At 39.0% G+C, this 17,866-nt stretch overlaps 1 protein-coding gene across 1 annotated transcript in view; it reads left to right on the top strand.

Moving 5' to 3' along the window:
- The window catches only part of LOC106089744 (fat-like cadherin-related tumor suppressor homolog), a 737,514-nt gene that overhangs the window by 683,950 nt on the left and 35,698 nt on the right, over positions 1–17,866 (top strand). Inside the window, exon 23 of the mRNA XM_059363292.1 lies at positions 14,400–14,534. Within this exon, the coding sequence (XP_059219275.1) occupies positions 14,400–14,534 (135 nt within the window). The remainder of the gene's footprint in view (positions 1–14,399; positions 14,535–17,866) is intronic.

The following is a 17,866-nucleotide window of genomic DNA, read 5'->3' as shown; positions in this document are numbered from 1 at the left end:
ACGCTTCTGTAGAGCCAGTGTACAATCCTCGGATTCAGGCCCCATTTTGAGCCTACGACCCTGTACATAGTGCCCAACATCTGTGAGCCTTCTCAATACGCTCCTGAATGTGACACGTCCAATTAAGTTTCCTATCCAAGATCACTCCTAAGTATTTAACCTTGTCAGATATCGAAATCGTTGTATTGAGGTGGTGCGTCAAATTGGTCCACCTTCGTCTTCCACGTGAACAGGTATATTTCAGTCTTCTCTTGGTTAAGGGTTAACATTCAGACCCTTGGGTCTAGCCCAGTCATATGCCATATGCAAGACCCTTTCGGCCTATCGGCATAACTGGTTCGTATCCTTACCCCTAAGAAGTATTATTACATCGTCTGCAGTCAGCATTCGTAATAGGTTATTTATGGTAGTCACCCAAAGGAGTGGCGATAAAATACCCCCCTGTGGCGTGCCTTGTGCAACTTTCTCCCTTATATTTATGTCATGAGACCCGCAATTTATCCAACTGTTCCTTAACATATGGTTTATCCAGTCTCTAAGGACCCGGTCCACCCAGTCCACCTGGTACTGGTCTAAGGATTGGATTAATGTCTCGATCCGCACATTGTTAAAGGCCCCCTCGATGTCAATGAAAACCGCCAAAAACGTCTTAGCATCGAAGGATTCTTCTATTTTACGCACAACCTCGTGTTGGGCAGTATCCGCCGACCACCCCTTGACGTAGGCATGCTGTTTGTATTTAAGCAGTTCGCTGGATGTCCTACTCTTTATCATGGTATTCACAATGCGTTCCATGGTTTTATGTAGAAAGGACGCAAGGCTTATAGTTCTGTAGGTCTTTCTTGTCGCATAACTTGCCTTGCCGGGCTTGGGTATAAATACCATCATTGCCTCCTGCCAGGCTTTCGGTGTAAATGCAAGTCCTAGGCACGCTGTGGAAATAGTGGTCAGATGAGGCTCCAGATAGTCGGCCTCCTTTTGTAGTAACGCCGGAAATATTCCATCAGGTCCGGGTGACTTAAATGGTTTGAAGCTCCTCAAGGCTTCCTTGGCCATGAATTCTGTTATGATAAGCCTTCGATCAATCCCATTATTCCAAGTTTCCGGTGTCGCCGTGAGTCCCGTCGTATCCTGTGGAAATGCATTTCCATCAAAAGCCTTAACATCTCCTCCGTTGTTTCTGCTCTCACTCCCATGTCGACTACTAGCGTTTCAGTTTGGACATGGGTTTTAGAGAGAAATTTTGTCATCTATCTTGGCGGGTCGCTAATGCTATAGACGTGGTCGCAGAAGCCTCGTTTTACCGCTGTGGTAATCTTGTTGTATTCCTTGAACAGTGTAATACAATACACATCCCAAAAACTTCCGCTTTTTTGCTACGTGTTAAAAAGTCTGCGAACCTCTTTCCCAAAGTTGCGAGTCTCCTTTCCCGAAGAGAACAACTATCTTCGAAGGACCCCACCAGTGCAGTCGTAATCCTGTTGACATTTTCTTCAATGTCCTCTATGCTTGGATAATCTAAATTTTCTTCCCCAAGTCTTCTTCTGAGTAGTCTGAGTAGAATTTTGGCCAGTTGGTTTTCAACTTATTGCGGAAGCTTATCTGATTCGGCGCTGGCCGTACTATTCTAAACCAAATGTAGCGATGGTCTGAGAAGTAATGCTTAATAGAGACCCTCCAATCCTGAAACTCATCAATAAGATTTTCTGAACATATTGTCACGTCTAAAACTTCCTCCCTAATCCTATTAACAATGGTAGCGGTGTTACCTAAGTGTTATTAGGTCGTTAGTATTCAAGAATTCTGCTAGGGCTTGACCCCGCTTATTAATGTTGGTACCACCCCACGAAATGTGGTGAGAGTTCGCATCGCACCCTATTAGTTCCGCATTTCCTGTCTGTTTTGATTTTCTCATCAGCCGTTGCAGCTCCGACGTAGGTGGCGTTGTCGGAGAGTCGAAAGGCAGATAAAGTGATGCGAGGTATGCTCCACCATCTCCCTGTCTCATCACTGTTGCACCCGACGTTGACAACTCTGGGGAAAACACATAATTTAAATTTTATTTTTATGACAAATAACGCAGGTCCTCGGCCGAGCACCAGTGTTGGCATAGAATAATTGGTAGTTGATTTGGTTCAATCCAGAAACTGTGTTCCTAGTCGTCCATGGCTTCTGAATTAAGGCAATATGAATCTTCTCCTTGCCGATTTTCTCCATCAGAGCGTGAGTAGCTGTGTTGTTGCCGTGGAGGTTTATCCGGACCACCTCAATCATTGGTCCTCCATTAGATGGGCTTCTTGGGAGTGGGTGATGGTCTCATCGTCTGCCCCCTGTTCATTTGGCTGCATTGAGTTTCCGTCACTGCACTGCCTGCTGTTTTATTATTAGGATCTTTGCATATCCTAGTCATACGAATCTTGAGAAAGTCGGTAATGGTTCTATCATTGGGTCCCTGTTCGTTAGGCTGTATTTAGAGTACCGACCCTGCACTGCCTGATGTTCCGATTCACTGCTACAACAACATCAACATTTCGGGATTTTAAATTGTGTTTACGAGTTCTTAAAAATTTTCATTTCAATTAATTTTTAAAACAAATAACTAATAATTAAATATAACTAATCATTCTTTGGAAAAGTTTTCAGACTAACAAGCAAAATATTTCATTTAAAGACTTTTTTAAATAATTTTTTTCTGCGGATTAAATTTCTATTAAAATAATAATAAGACGAGAGTTAGGGGAAAATTCATGTAGAATTGTGACTAAAAAAATCTTTTGTTAAATGTTTGTCTTTCGGAACAATTTTTATAAATTTTTTTTTTTTTGCAAGAAGATTCCATGAAGATTTTGGCTAAAAGAAACTAATAACTTTTCGTTTACCACAATCACACAAATTTTATCTTTTGAGATAATTACATTGCGATTCGGTCTTAAAAAAAATGCATTAACCATTAACGATAAAAATACCGAAGAATGGAGCTGCCCTAGAAAAATTCTAGCTGGAGTTAGGAAAGAGGAATCGTAATGAAATTTTGATTGGCGTGAAGTGGACGACTGAAACCAGTTAAGACACATTTTGCTGTATTGTTTTGGGAGAAAACTGGCTTGCCGAAAGTCTGCAATTTTTTATATCCCAAGAATCAAACGAAAAAATTTCTCAAAATTCATTAAATCTAGCTTTCTTAGCTAAATGGCCATAAAATAGTAAGAAAATATCTTTGTTGTTGGGGCTAAGTAAATAAAAAGATTTTTTTTTTTAAATTTTAAAATTCAAAAAAATAATTAAAAAGTTGCTACGTCATTATAAATTCTCTAAATTAGGAATATGAATAAGACTTTATCAAAATCGGACAACGGAACGGTAAAGCGGAGGGTAAAGCGTATATTAACTGAAATTTGTCTATAGAAACATTTTAGGAAAATGTTGTGTGGGACAGATGACCATAATAAAAAGACTTTGAACATGTATATGCAAAATGTAGTGTCGCAAAATGCAAAATTTCATTTAAAAAACAATCTCGAGGTTAGGTTGTCTTCAGAGAGTTTATCGTTGAAATTAAGTCCTTAAAAAAGTCATTAAAATTCAGTCTTTAGGTTAGGTAAGGTTAGTTTGAAAAGAGGGTGCAAATATTAATCTGTCCTATGCTTCTATAGACATAAGCCAATAATCGGCTTGTTGTGCGCTCTAAAAACTATAAAGTAACCTTTTAAAAGAAAATTTTAAGTTAGGAATCCCGTGCTACTTACAAATTCCTTAATTGTTTTCAATATCACTCCCCTAAGTTGGTTCATGTCCGGTATCGTGTCCCGGGCAATGACATAGGAAATGCTCCAACGTCTCATCATCTTCCCCACATGCCATCACTTGCCGCACCGATTTTGCATAAGTGAGTTCATAGTCCTATGTGTCCACCATGATACCAACAGCTATACTGACCTCGTTCTTATTTCCTTTCAGTAATACCCTCGCCCACTGACCGTTTCGGTGTTCCACAGTGTGTTTGTCGCCCACGCCCTTAAATGCTTCGGGTCGATGGAGTCCGTCACCCAAACGATGCGGATTGTGTTATCCTCAGAGAAGGCGTTTGTCTCATTCTTACACTCCGAGACTGTTCATGATCTTACAGTCCTGGTTGTTATTGGCCTTATGGCCATTTTACTGTTGGTAAAGATGTTCAGACTCGATGTCCTCGCGTTAGCACCACACCACCTCACGCATTCCGTGATCGCTCGGATCTCTGCCTGCAGGGCCCTATTATGGTCAGGCAGTTTAAAAGTGATCTCAGTCCCTGGATTCTCAATGTAGACTCCCAGGCCCACTCTATTCCCTAGCTTTGATCCATCCGTGTAACATGATCTTCCAGACGGCAATACCGTCCGTCCGTTCCATCAGTTTAAGGAAAAAATTTTCATTGAATTTTGTTTTATAAAATTTTAGTCTTTAGAAATTTATAATTTAAATGTTGTCTTTAGAAAAAATTTTATGGAAATGTTGTCTTTAAGAAATAATTTCGAAGGGTATCCAGCCCTTGCTGAAGTTTTGTCATTAGAGAATGTTACGCTGAAATGTTGTCTTATGAAAATTTTTTTTTACAAAATATGTCATAAAAATTTTGTTTTTTTTTTAAGAATTTTATTACAATTTTGTCGAGGGCTCCCGCTGGCTACGTCTCTGGCTCAAATATAGCCCGATGTCCCTGACTGCAAACTTTGGAATGCCATTAGGCACGCGTTCGGATAACACTTTGACATTAGAATTTTCCAAATAACCCCATGGGAATTTCCATTTGTTTTTCTCCTGGCAAAAATATTGGCCCTTGGACTGGAATTCAACTTTCAGTATATACTACTTTGTCAGCAACAAGGCTGCGGCGTCGAGAAATTTTACCTCAACTCCGAATCCAAGCACTTACATTTTTAAATGTTCTTTCTTTTTTTTCTAAGTCACTATGCTTTTATTCGTCCACTTTACGCCAATCCAAACTTCATTAGGAAGGACACCTCTTTCCTAACTCGAGCTAGAATTTTTCTAAGGCAGTTCTATTTTTGGGTATCTTTCTACCCATTTGTCGTTAATGAATTAAGTCAGTCTACCAATCTTCGTCCGTCCGTTCAACAGATAGCCGAAAGCACATTTCGAACGAATGAGGCCATCCGCAAGAAATTCCCTAGATATTTCCCATCAATGTAAGTCGTTGGCTTGTGCAAATGAGCCACTTGGACTGGAATGATTAAAGTTTATAATACCCAAAAAACAAATTTAAGTACTTCAAATTTGTTTCGTACCACGTTTCTGAGTATGGACTTTCAAACTGTTCGAAAATAGAGCTTATTCAAAAAACGGGTGCATGTCTTAATACGTGTGTACCCTACAAGAAAGAGCATTAACAAGCATACTGATCGACTCAGAATCACTTTCTGATTCGATTTAGCTATCTCCATTTGTTTGTCTTTTTGTTTTGAAATTGGAAGAAATCGGTTCAGATTTGGATATAGCTCCCATATATATTCATGTTCATCCGATTTTGGCTAATACTGTTGTTTCATAGAATTTCACTGAAATCGGTTCAGATTTGGACACAGCTCCCATCAGGGACGTAGCACAAATGATTTTGTCTAAAGTACAAATTTAAACTTAATTTCTTCTAAGCAAAAAACTTCAGTAACATTTTTTAAAATCTTTAAATCTTATTGAAATTCCATTGCAGGATATTGTCCGGCTTTAGACCATTTAAGCAATGGTTTCTATTCACTGAATAGTATAGCAAAAAACATGTAAATGCCAGCAAAAGTGTGTTGTTGCTAGAAGCATTTGACTGGTTTCCCGTATCGCGATTTAATTTTCGACCAAGAAAAGTCATCAGCGGGAGATGGAATGCAATGGAATTTCAATAATTATTTTTCATATTATCTACAAAAAGTAATCTTGTTTTGCGCCGCTTTATTTTGGTTGCTACATATTGTTGCTGGATTTATTTGTTCATCTGAATCCAATGTAGGGTTTGTTTTAGTTTCTATTTAAAATATAAAGCAAAACAAACCTCCTATTTTAAAAAGTTTAAGGCAAATTGTGGTTGCGATTAATGAATTGGGCAGGCTACAGAGATCGCGATTTCGAAGCTAACCAAGCTTCGTCATCAGTCTGCTTAGCGCCAAAAAGATTTTGTGCTGCCACCACTCACTAATTGGTGAGCTGTGCAATGGTGGAAGCATGCCATATTAGGGTACCTTTCTTCCAATCGTCAATAGCTCTAACTCAAAAAGAACATCTAGCATCAGTAACAAAATTGGTCCAATATTTCGTTGCACGATAACTGGCAAAAATTCGTAAAAAACGGAAGTGCAAGATCCAATGTAACTATGCTATCGCCGTCATACAGCTCATACAACTCGTGGTTCATACGTCGCCAATATTCTCCATTATCGCAAACTATTCCATATATTTCACGAAGAATCTTTCTCTCAAATACTCCAAGAACTGCCTCATCTGCTTTCACAAGTACCCATGCTTCCGAACTTGCTTGTGGTTCCCAACTTTCTCCATTTTCTTTATCTGCTCGGTTGTGCAAGGCTTTTTGAGAGTTGAAACCATCTATTTCGTCTTATTTCCATTTACTGCCAGAGCCATTTTCAGTGACTCTCTTTCGAGTCAATTACTACTTCCGGTGACCGACCTATGATATCGATGTCGTCGGCATAGGCGAGTAGCATGTGTTCTCTTGTGAGTAGTGTGCCATATCTATTCACGTCTGCATCTCATATAATCTTCTTCAGCAGGATATTAAAGAGATCACACGATTGGCTGTCTCCTTGTCTGAAACTTCGTTTGGTTTTAAATGGTTCGGAGAGATTCTTTCCAATTCTTACTGAGGAACGCATATCAGCAAGTGTCATCCTGCAGAGTCTTATTAATTTTGCAGGGATACCAAACTCAGACATGGCTTGAAATACCTTTGAACGTAAAGGAGTATCGAAGGCGGCTTTGTAGTCAACAAAGAGATGGTAGGTGTTGATTTGTGCTTCTCGGGTCTTTGCCAGGATTTGTGTGAATATCTGGTCTAGGGTGGATTTACCAGGCCTAAAGCCACATTGATAGGGCCCAATTATCTCATTGACTTTAGGTTTTAATCTTTCACACAGTACGCTCGAGAGTATCTTGTATGCGATGGGGAGGAGACTTATTCCTCTGTAGTTGGCACATTCCGTCTTGTCGCCTTTCTTGGCTACGGGACGTAGTATGCTGAGGTTCCAATCATCGGGTATGCGTTCTTTTGGCAAGATTGCGCAGATAAGCTGATGCATACGCCTTATATGCGTGTCGCCTTCGGTCTTAAATAGTTCAGCGGGTAACCCGTCGGCTCCTGCTGCCTTGTTGTTCTTTAGTCGGGTCACTGCTACTTGGACCTCATCCTGAGTAGGAGGTAAACATTCTATACCATCATCAGGGATTGGTTCTTCATTCTGACTAGGAAGTAAACATTCTATACCATCATCAGGGATTGGTTCTGCGGCGGTATCCTCTTCGCCGCCAACGTTGGACACTAGCAGTTGGGTAAAATGTTCTTTCCATATCCTCAGCATGTTATCTGTGTCAGTTACTAGATTTCCTTCTTTATCTCTTCAGCAGGATGTGCCTGCACCAAAGCCATCGGTTTGATGTTTAATTCTTTAGTAGAATTTGCGGACTTCATTCTGACTCCTGTACATCTCAATTCGCTCACACTCACTTCTTCCCATTTCCTTTTTCTTTCTGCGGAATAGACTTTTCTCCTCTCTCCTTTTCTCCCGATACCTCTCCTTCATCTGGCGCGTTGCTACTGATTGCAGGGTTGGTCTATATGCCGCATTCTTGGCTTCAGTAGCATCTCGACACTCTTGGTCTTACCATGGCTTGCAGGAGGCTTCCGGTACCCAAGTACGGATTTGGCGGCATTTTCCATGGAGTGGGCAATAGTTTGCCACTGCGCCATTATATCATCGGAACAAGGAGTGCTTTCATGAAGCAGTTGGGTCAGTCGAGTGGAGTACGCCGCTGCCATTTGTTGTGTTTGCAGCTTTTCAATGTCCAGCTTCCGTGCAGTACCAGATCGTCCTTTCCTCGCCATGTTCAAACAGATGCGAACCTTTGCTGCAACGAGGTAATGATCCGAATCTATGTTCGCTCCACGGATCGATTGTACATCTAACACGCTGGATGAATGCCTTCCATCTATCACAATGTGATCAATTAGGTATCTCGTGTTTTGATCGGGTAACAGCCATGTGGCTTTGTGAATATTTTTATGTTGAAATCTGGTGCTACTAACTACCATGTTTTTTGCCGCGGCGAAATCTATCAGCCTCAACCCATTACTGGACATTATCTCGTGGAGGCTAAACTTTCCGACTGTTGGACCAAAAATGTCTTCCTTCTCTATTTTCGCATTAAAATCTCCCAGAACGATTTTAGTATCATGGGCGGGGCAGCGGTCATATTCTCTCTAGGCGCTCGTAGAAAATATCCTTGGTCTGCTCGTCTTCGTCTTCCGTCGGGGCATGGGCACAAATAAGGCTGATGTTAAAGAATCCACCGGAGTAAAGCTGTAGACAAGGTGTTTCAGTCTTCGACTAACCACAAATCCACAGCCAAATTCATGCCTCGTGTTTGGCAGCTATAGTATAGTTCGTCACCGTTTGGTGTTGTAGTGACGCCATTCCCAATCCGTCGCACTTTCCGTAATGCAGTAATATCTGCCTTGTACTTTTCTAATCCATCCGCCAACGCGTATACTGCACCTTCTCTATAAAGAGTGTGGACATTCCAGGTGCAGGTCCGCAAATTATGGTCCTTTTTTTCATAGTAGTTCTCTAAGTTTTCCGGAGGTGGGTTACTGGCCCAGCGCCCCAACCGCATGGGTTTTGTGGGATTGCACATGTATGTATCCCTCGTTGTGGCGAGCCGCTTGCTCCAAGATCCGAAGCTCGCCGCCAGCCGCCCCAAACCTGGGAACAGACGCTGATGTTGGCCATTGGTTATTTGAAGGCGCCAATAACTCGCCCTCTCATCTCGAGTATCATTGGCACTCAGTATTTAATTAAGAGCCAGTGCCACCTGAGTCATTCCATTTTGCCATTTTGTATGAGTCATTCCAATATGATCTGCAACTTCCACTTGAAATCTTATCTTAGAATTTAACTTCTTGAGCGCCTAAATCGCCAATCAATTCTTATCCAATTATTAAAAAAAATCCACATTTTTTATTCTTTAACCTCACATCATCGTATTTAGTTTTTGCCTGTAAGATTCGACCTGTCCGAACTTAAGACCTTTTTACTTGTTTAATACTTGGTGAAACGATGGAGGTCATCGTGGTGTAAAGATTAGCATGTCCGTCTTTGACGCCGAACGGTTGGGTGCGAATCAGAAAATAATTTTAGCGGTGGTTATTCCACCTTAATGCTGGCGGCATTTGTGAGGCATAGCAGAAAAACTTCTTCCCAAGGAGTTTTCGCCCTGTGGCATACTTTTCGAAATCGGCTATAAAAGGGAAATATTTAATCATTAAGCTCAAACTTGCATAGGAGAATGGAATGTTCTTGGGCAAATTACATTTTTGTCGATGCCAGGATAATAAGGAAGTTACAGTTAACCACAGAGTTCCAACAGCATCGGTAAAGATATGGAATAAGCAAGTACGAGACAGGAATAGAACTACATTAGCATCTAGTCGTTTTTTTTTTTTTTCAATTATAATCAGTCTAAATATGAATATATATTACTTTCATCAAACGAACAATCGAAAATATCGAATAGAAAGAAACCATAGCGAAAATAGGCCGAAAGAAGAAACGTCAAGAGATGCAATATTCCACCCACTTTTTTGAATTATACTATAATGGGAAGTAAATATTAACAATAAAACTTTACTACCTCTTATTCAATTGAATAATTTAAAAAACTTTTTTAATTCTCTAAAATACTATATGAGGAAAAAATATGCCAAGTATTGTTCAATTAATCGAACAACCCAAATCTCCAAAAATATTTTTTTTAACAAAATCTGACATCAGATTTGGATTCTGCTGCTAAAATTATCCTAATGTACAAAGTTTCACAAAGAAATTCCAAAAAAAAAAAAATTGCTTGGGCCTTAATGGGTTAAGTTTGACGAAGAAATTAGTGACATCATTTAGGAGAATTCAGATGGTTCATAACAAAAATTGGTCAAATTATATTTTTGTAATATTTAACAAATATAGTTGCTTAATGTTTTCACTTTTCAAAATGTTATGGAAAAAGTCATTTAGAACCAATAGACCGACACAAACAATAACCTTTTGAAATCATAAAACTAGTTTGAAAGCAAAAACGAGCGCAAATGGAAAAAATTCATCAAAATACTAAAGCTGATTCGCCGAAACTTTCACTATAAAACTAAGATACTCCAAAGACAACCACACTTTGAAGGTTTTGGAAGATTAGAATCGGTCAATAAATAGTGTGTTGGTAATCAGTACAAAATTCAGCAGGACTCTGGGTCACTTCCTGCATAAAATAGCTACCACGATTTTCAAAAAAACAAAAAAAATATTTGCCAATTTCACAATAACATAACCATTTTGGCAATTTTCGATTTTAAAAAAATGTGGAGTGGAGTAGAAACAACATATTGTTTAAAGACAAAATTCTAATGAATTTTTCTAAGAAAACATTTGTATAAAACTTTGTGTTTTTTTTCAAATTTTAATGAACTTTTGGTGAAAAAAATTGTTGAAGATCCTTGAAAGACAAGACATCAATAATATTTTAGATCAATATTTCGATAAACGTTTCTTTAAGAAAAACTTCCCTGAAATTCAATTCAAGCTCGGAGTTTTTTTCCACCATAGGATAGGGGTACACTAATTTCGCCATTCCGTTTGAAACACATCGAAATATTGATCTGAGACCGCATAAAGTATATATATTCTCGATCGCCTTGACACTCTGAGTCGATTTAGCCATGTCCGCCCGTCTGTCCGTTAGTGTAGATCGGTTGCCTTATTAGTGTAGGTCAGTTGACATTGTAAATGGGACATATGACTGTGACTTACAACAACTGTGCCAAGTATGGTCCAAATTGGTTCACAACCTGGTACAGCTCCCATATAAACCGATCTCCCGAATATAATGGGCGATTTTTTAAGAGGAAATAGGATAAAGGAAAGTTTTCAAAAAAGAAACCAAACACGTAAGATTCAGAAAAATGCTTAAAATCTTTATTTGAATCGATAAAACGGTCCATATAATTTAATGTTTGAAGAGTATTTCAATGCTTCAGTTGTCTTCCAAGGCGTCAATTGAAGCGGGCATGTCAGTATAGACATGCGCTTTAACACAGCCCCACGAAAAAAAATAGTCTAAAGGCGTTAAATCGCACGATCTAGGCGTCCAATTGACCCGTCCCGAACGTGAAATATATTGTTCACCGAACTCGCCTCTACATAAGACCATTGCTACGCGTACTGTGTTGCATGTGGCACCGTCTTTTTGAAACCACATGTCATGCAAGTCGTGCTCTTGCATTTTGGGCAAAATAATGTTGGATATCTTCTCACGGTAGCCTCACCATTCACAGTTACGTTACGATTCGCATCATCTTTGAAGAAGTACGGTCCAATGATGCCACCAGCCCATTAACTGCACCAAACTATAACTTTTTCTGGATTCATTGGTAGCTCTTGCAATGCTTCTGGCTGATCTTCAGCCCAAAATCGCCATTCTGCTTATTTTCGTACCCATTGAGCCCGCATTTTGATAATAAAATTCAATAGTTTGTAAGCGTTGTTCGTTTGTAAAACAATTCATGGTTAAATTATTGATCAACTGAAGATGTTTGACAGTGAAACAAAACACGAAACGTGCGTGAGCTGTTTAAACTAGTTTTGCCAAAAAGATAAAAGCTTAAAAAAATAACCCGTTACTTCTTGAGCCTCCAGAAGGTGTAATTTTTTACCGATTTTGCTGAAATTTTGTACAGTGACTTCTCCTATGACTTCCAATATACGTTCTAAGTATGGCCCGATTCGGTTTTTAGCACGCTTTTTCTTGTTTTATTCAATGTATTTATCATGGAATCCATTTTCAAGATATGATATATCCAAGTGAGAAACAAAACACGATTCTCGTATACGAAATATCGATAAAAATTTAAATAAAAAACAAAAATATTTTGAGCTTGATTTTGAAAAATTTAATACTACAGTCTAGTATAAAAATAACAACATGTTATTCTTTTATTCTAAGAGGTTTTAAGAATTATTTTTTTTTTGTCCGGAGTCGACGCCGACTCCGGACGCTGCAGTCTTCGTCAGCAACTATGCAAAGATTTCGAAAGGACTTAGCGTCTTGGACGATTCTCGCTTTAGTGCTCTCGGAATTATTAATAACTTGACAGTAGAACAATTTGATGCATCTTTTCGGATCATCGCCCATCTTACATGGAGTTGCAAAGTGAATTTACAGTAAACACAACATTGCTATATCGACATTTAAGTTACAGAGCATCAGCCAACAATTCAGTTTGAGAACCTTATTGATTTCTAAATTCAGTTTCCTAATTCTATCCTCTAGCATTGTCTGGAGAATTTGTCAGTTGGTACAAAGCGTGTGGATGCTGCTTTAATAACATGTCAGCAAAACGTAATTTGAAGAGGTGGTAGCCATTTGTAAAATCTCTGAAGCAACTCCAAATAAAGCGCTGCCATGGTAGGTCTTACTCTTACTCTGCAATGGAATCAGTATGTTTGAGCTCCCGAATCACAGACAGGCCTAAGCACGTATAAAATGGCAGGCACTCCATGCATCGTTTACGTCCCACGGAAACCGAACGATGAGGATTTACGTCCCGACAAACGGAATATAACCAGCGTCCCGCGTTCTCTTTGTACTCATCATGGATTAGTAACATACGGAGATTCCATTTGGTATATTCGACACATCCTTCTTAATTCCTGCTTGGGTTCCCCCATCCAAAAAATTGCCAAGTAAAACATCCCATTTAAATCTTCAAACCTTTTTGAGGTTTCGCACCGTCCTAGTGGAATATAACAACTTTTTGCTTAATTCTGGCCCCATCTGTTTCAGTGCATTACTCAAGCCGTACAATTGCGGCGCAGGGGTTTCGCATTTCCGCCTATGACGCTAAACGTCTATGTTGGAATCCTGGCGAGAACATCCGAAAAATATTTCAGCGGTGGCTCCTAATGTTGGTGACATTTGTGATGAACTACGCCTTTAAAAAAAGGGTATGGCAGCCATGTAAAAACTTCTTCGGACACGGCTATAAAAATGAGGCTTAAACTTGAATCGGACAGCACTCAATAACATGTGAGAAGTTCCCTCCTGCTTCTAAATGGAATGTACGTGGGCAAATTTGCATTTTACTATATCCGCTGTTCAAATATATAACAGGAGAACGCTCAAGTGCGAAGCTAGATGCGAAACAATTCGAAAAGACCACACTCATAGAAAAAAGTTTGATGAAAATAGCAAACATTGTCCGCTGAATATTAGTAGTTAATTTTGCTGCTATTGTAGCAGTAGTTCTGCTATTACAGCAGTAGTACTGCAATTTCAGTGTAGCAGGCTTACTGCCGAAAAGTCTGTTGTTTGCTGAAAATTCCTGCTGCTTAATTATGAAGGGGATGTTAGAAGAAAAAATAGAACACATATGGAAATGTGTGTCTCAGTGGATTTTTACAATCACCACTAAATGTATACTTTCCATTACCTCTTTTCTTTAAATTAAGACAAAAAAAAAAATGCGAGCTCAGCCACATTTCGAAATCTATACCAATGGACAATAAATGGATCAGGTAGCTTCTTTACAGTAATATTCCACAAATTAAAATCATCTCCTTCAATAAAATTTATAAAAAATGCCTAAAGTATTCAAAACAAGTAATAGACAACCATAAGTAATAAGTAGTTTGTTGAAATAGCAGTAAGAAATGTTTGCTAATGTCTGCTTTCCCATTTTCAGCAGACAAAAACTGCTGTTTTAGCAAACATTTTTGCTGTTTTGAATAACAAATTTGATTGAGTGCAGTTACTGTCATTAAACGAAACCATTTATGGTGCTATGAGATGATATGTATTGGTAATAAGACATATTAAATTTAGCAACTCTGAAATCTGCATACACCCCATGTGAAACATTTACTATAAAAAAGCGCGCTCTATTCGTATCTGACGTATGGAAACTCATATTGTCTAGCACCTTAAGTAAGCAAGCCAATAAAAATAAAATTCGGGTTTTAAATTGAGCTTGCAAACTCTTAATCGCAGATTCAAATATTTCAATTTTGCTTTGTTATAACAAAATATAATGATTTACAAATTTGAGTTTTTCTTATGTTAATAAAATATTTGATTTTTAGGTAAATTATATGTACGTCATCCTGATTCGTACCTACCACCATTAAACAACCTTAGCGAAACTGACGGGGAATATCCACAAAGTCATAACATTATATGCCAAGCCGATGTTGAGTGCGCCAAAAGAAAATTAAGCGGTAAGAATATTATGCTATTTTAAACGGATTTCATATGCTTGTAGCTGAGGCCTTAGCAAGATAATATTTAGAACTTCAAGAACTAGGCCTTCAAAGATGGTCATCTCGGCAATACAAGATTTTGTTCTGGCCCCGAAATGCGCATTTATGGTTGAATTTACAAAATTATGTTTAATGATTTTAATTGATTTAATAATGTCTGTCAACGTCTTCTTTATATTCACCATCACACAGTAAAGAAGTTCAAAAGTAGAAGGAGTTAACCTACCTACAACAATAATAATAACTAAAGCGAGGCACTCCTCAAGGAGGTGTACTGTCTCCTCTACTTTGGAATATAGCCATGATGTGGCAATTGCGGTTAGGGGAAAGTTTCCCAGAACTCTAAGAGATATACTTGTGGAAGCTCTACGTGCTCCCTGGGTACAAATTCGAGCAAGACAGAAGAAGTTTTTTTCAGCAGGAGATAAAAGTTGCCTGCAGTTTCCTGTCTCCTTGGGTGGAGAGAATGTTCCATTTACGGAAAGCGCAAAATACCTGGGTGTTTTGGTGGACAGGAAATTGAACTTCTTGCCCTTTCCAAAATGTATCCAAAGGCCACTCTTGCCCTATACACCTGCAAGGGAGCCATTGGCAAAAGTATATACTGCAGTTGTCAGATCTATTATGTGTGTATCAAGCAGAGATCCTTGAAATTTTGGAAAAGGCAAGAAAGGCCACTCTTGCCCTATACACCTGCAAGGGAGCCATTGGCAAAAGTTAGGGGTTTAGACCGCGCGTCATGCATTGGGTATATACTGCAGTTGTCAGACCTATTATGCTATATGGTGTGGTGGTCTGGTGGAAGGCGCTTCAAAAATCCACCAACTGCTCAATACTTATCCGGATCGAAAGGATGGCTTGTTAGTGCATCACAGCCGCACTGAAGACGACACCATCTGATGCACTCAATCTAATGCAACATCTTATGCCTCCGAACATTGTAGTTACCCAAATTGCAAAGACCACTACCGTGAGGTTAAGACAGCTTTCTCATTGATCATGTGGCGGCAACGAACACTGCGTTATCCTTGATACAATGTCTGATGTTCCAGGCAGTGTGGATTACACCCTACCTGAGCCGCTTTTTGATAAAAATTACTGTACCACTATGCCTGATAGAACCGATTGGAACTACGATATCCCTGGTAACAGAAGTAACATAGACTTCTATACGGATGGTTCCAAACTAAACGACCAGGTGGTCTTTGGGGTGCACTCTAAAGATCTAGAACTGGTCATATCGAAGATGTTTCCCGACCACTGCAGTGTGTATCAAACAGAGATCCTTGCAATTAGAGAAGTGGTGAAATGGCTAAGATATAATGTCATTACGACGATTGGCATTTATCTTCTCCGACAGCCAGGCTGCCATTTAATCCCTTGAGAACATATTTCTGAACACAAAACCCGCCCTCGAGTGTCGCAGATCTCTCAATGAGATGGCTGAAAAGTTCAAAATTCACCTGTACGGGGTGCCGGGCCGCAGAGATATCCCAGGGAATTCCAAAGCAGACGAACTTGCGAGACTAGAAACTACCTTACACACTCCAGGGACACTGGAATCTGTGGGTATGCCTCTAGCGACATATAAGCTAAGTTTTCAGGACCAGACTCAAAGGACAACGAATGATAGATGGTCAAAAAGAGGGGGCTGTGAGCATTCCAAAACTATGTGGCCTCATCTAGACTTGAAGAGGTCTACTGCTTTGCTGTCATTGGCTAGAACAGACGTCTCAGTCATTGTGTCCGTCATGTCTGGCTACTGTCTAATCGGAAAACATGCTGACAGACTAAAGATTGCCAGCAACGACTTTTGCAGAAGCTGTAGAGACATCGAGGAAGAAGTGACTATAGAACACCTTCTGTGTGTGTGTCACTAGCAGCTAGAAGGAGTTCCATTTCAGTTTCTCATTTCTTTGAGAACCTGTCTGATTTAGCGGATGTGAACATTCGCAAGTTATTGGACTTTTTAAAGCGATCTGGATTGTTCAACGGTAGAAACTAGAAGGCATCTTCCTTCTTCTGTTCCTGTGGCATCACAATGAACGGAAACGTCTAAGTGAGTCTGATGGGAGACTGTCACTTAAACCTAACAAAACCTAACCTAAAGCGAAACATTTTCACTTAGATTACTTTGCCATTTCGTCATCAATTAGCTTTTTCAATTTCGTTTGTAATTTCTTTGTGTAATTTCAAAAGGGCATATTCGGCACTAGCAGTTACTGAAAACATGAGTGAAAACGAATTGGATCTAGTGAATTTTAAACAACTGCCCTATCTCGGCGCTAAAAAGACCTACGATTTTAATTGCAGAAAAATAAAAATGTTGGAAGGAAGAATTCCGTTTGTAAGCAAAACCATGGACACAGATCCCTTATGGTACTTTCTGCATTTGGAACACTTGGGAAGTTACAAACGACGACCTGTCACGAAGCCCAACAGTCATAAGGTCAAAATCAATTTTCAATTTTGGGCGTTAAGACCACCCATCAGCGGTCATAAGGCCCATTGGGTATTATGACCGTTTTCTAATAATAAAAGATTTCAACGCAAGGAAGTAATCCCCAATTATTTCAAAGCGAAAATGAAATAACCCCTTATGCAAAAAAAAAAAAACAAAACAAAAAATATATTTTATTGTATCATGTACTACATGACAAAACGGGTAATGAATTTGTCACGGTTATAGTGGCCATCACGCCCAAATAAATGAAAAAATGTATCTTGAAGGTCGACGCTTTTAATTGATGCACCCTTTTCAGTCAGTTGCCTATACGCGTTGTACATTTTAGATATGGCAAGCATTAAAGTACTAAAATTATAAAAACTATGCATGAACTAAAAGGGTACATAAGATCAAATTTGGACATCGCGAGTGTGATTTTAAATTGAACAAAAACTTTTCGACTACGTCGCTCTCTACTTCTACACGTTTATTCCAAACTTTCTCCTATGTACCAATTAATATCAGCATTATAATAATATTTTTTTTTAAAAATTTCTCCTTTTCTTTTAGTTTGTAATGAACAATATTTTTTTTATTTTGTTTTTATAGATTTTAACCTCTTAATAGACTTTTTCTTTAAGTGCAGATTTTCTAGCATATAATTATTTGCCCTTCACTGGGACATACACCAATTTGCTGTTTCTGCGTCTACCGGTAATGATTCCAAATTCGATAATCACTTGTTCTACGCTTCAGGTTTAACTTTGAGCTGATAATAATTCACAAAGATATTACTCCAATGCCTTTTGCTGGTCCCGAAAACAAATAGCAAGGGTATTTCTAG

The sequence above is a fragment of the Stomoxys calcitrans genome, chromosome 1 (assembly GCF_963082655.1).
Source record: "Stomoxys calcitrans chromosome 1, idStoCalc2.1, whole genome shotgun sequence".
NCBI classification, from domain to species: domain Eukaryota; kingdom Metazoa; phylum Arthropoda; class Insecta; order Diptera; family Muscidae; genus Stomoxys; species Stomoxys calcitrans.
This window is presented reverse-complemented; position numbering and strand designations above follow the sequence as displayed.